We start from the raw sequence: 1,995 nt of genomic DNA on the forward strand, positions 1-1,995 counted from the left end.
GGCTGAATAAAAGTAATGCGGTACTATATAACTAAAAATAGGAAATGGAATGAGAGAGCGTATCAGGCCGTTAGTAGTGGCGTTGTAGTGAGCCGCAGGTTCTCTCTACGGTAAGCTACTGCATCAGGCAGGTTAAACAAGTAAATAAATGAGGTACACGATAAAGTAAGCTTGTTCTAGGCTAACAATTAGTTCCACCTTAAAAACTTTCAGCGGAGAAATCTCGCGGGGCTGAAGGGATCCAGATTCACTGTTGTAGACCTCCCTTCTAAAATAAGCTCGGCAAGGGCCGCTCCAGTGGCCGGAGCGTTGAGAATACCCCAGCAGCTGTGGCCGGTGGCAACGTAGCAGTTCTTGGCACCAGGAATCTCCCCAATGACCGGCAAGCTATCAACGGTGCAAGGCAAGAAACAAGCCTGCTCTGCCAGAGTCTCCGCAACGCCAGCTTTCAGGTGGCTCGACACTCTGCCAGCAATCTGATGCAGCATTGCGATTGACTCTGGCTCGCCCACAATATCCTCTGGATTGTCAGGTGGAGTAGCCTCCTTTGATAGCCCGCATATGTAAACTTCTCCTGTTTGATAAATTTTAATTGAAAGCAGTGATTAATGTTCCCTATCAACAGATCTTTTTAGGATTTAAAAATAAAAACAAACATTCATTCTCATCTCAGCAAATGTTATTCATCTTTTTTGTTACCTGAGGGTCTAGGGTAGACCTCCGGGTCCAGGGTCTTGCCTCCGGGAGAAGGCTGGTAGCTGAGGAAGAGCGCATGGGGGCTAATGACAGCAGGCTCCTGCGGCCGGAGCACGATGCTATGCGCCTTGAGGCCAGAGACATGGAAGAGGTCGGAAATTATCTGCAAGCGAGTCGACCACGGTCCAAGCGCAATCACCACCACATCCGCCGGCAAGATCCTCCCATCTCGAAGCCGAACACCGGTTCCCTCGGCTTCAACATTCTGCACCTCTCCAAACACCACCTGAACTCCATAATCCGCCGTAGCCAACGACAAAACTGCTTTCGTGAATAGCTGGGGATGAACTTGCGCTGTCGTCTCTAGGGTTCCGATCGTCCGCGGCCGTGCGACGCCGGAGCCATCAATCCAGGAGGGAAGCGCTGGCGCTCGCGATCTAGCCGCGCCGGATGCGGAGAGTGGGAGTGAGAGAGTCGTTAGGGCCCGGTATCCGTAGGCGCTGGGGCCGTCGAGGAGATCAGCAAGGGATCGGTGGAGAAGGAAGCTGGCACGGGCCAGATCAGCGACGGGAGTGCCGTCACACCAATCGAGGGCTAGAAAACCGCCGGCCTTGCCGGAGGCGGCGCAAGCGATGGAGGATCTCTCGACGACGGTGACGGAGACCCTGGTGGTGCCCTTGGAAGCAAGGAAGTAGGCGGTGCAGACGCCGATGACTCCGCCGCCGCATATTACTATGCGGCGAGGGAAGGATGTGTTTGATCCGTTGGTGGCGGTGGTAGAGGCCGTGGCCATGGCGGGGATGAACGGAGCTATGGGTAGGCGGTACTGCGCGACAGGACAGATTAGCGGTGGCATCGAAGGATTCGAGGTGACGGCAAATAGCGGTAGCGCCGTAGCGGTTGGCTGATATTTCATATTTGTCGATTAGGAGAAATTAACTAATCATATATTATACAATTTTTAAATAAATTAACATTTTCAAAATTAATTGAATATCATTAAATCACTATATCAAATTTTCTTTAATATTATCAGAAATTAGTGAATAAAATACAAATTTTCTGAAGTATTCCCGCAAATGTGAAAAGGACACCTAAAATTTATATTTACTTTGCTTCTTTTTAATAATTAACATCTAATTTTTTAATATAGAAATGGTAACTGAAATTTATTTGTTTAATTATTGAATATACATCCATTTTTTAATTAAAATAATGAACAGAAAATAACAAAGAGCTCAGTGATCTTGACATTTATTACTATACCGTAATATAATCTTTAACAAATTTATCGTTTCA

At 47.7% G+C, this 1,995-nt stretch overlaps 1 protein-coding gene across 1 annotated transcript; it reads right to left on the bottom strand.

The window, feature by feature from the left end:
- Positions 1-169: 169 nt before the first annotated feature.
- LOC110109043 (putative oxidoreductase TDA3) lies at positions 170-1,613 on the bottom strand. The gene is made up of 2 exons (XM_028692283.1): positions 700-1,613; positions 170-574 (listed from the first exon to the last, which is right to left on the bottom strand). The coding sequence occupies exons 1-2, from the start codon at positions 1,610-1,612 to the stop codon at positions 210-212; spliced, it is 1,278 nt and encodes a 425-aa protein (XP_028548116.1). The 5' UTR covers position 1,613; the 3' UTR covers positions 170-209.
- Between the last annotated feature and the right edge of the window lie 382 nt (positions 1,614-1,995).

Source organism: Dendrobium catenatum, unplaced genomic scaffold, assembly GCF_001605985.2.
Source record: "Dendrobium catenatum unplaced genomic scaffold, ASM160598v2 original_scaffold_160502, whole genome shotgun sequence".
Lineage (NCBI taxonomy): Eukaryota > Viridiplantae > Streptophyta > Magnoliopsida > Asparagales > Orchidaceae > Dendrobium > Dendrobium catenatum.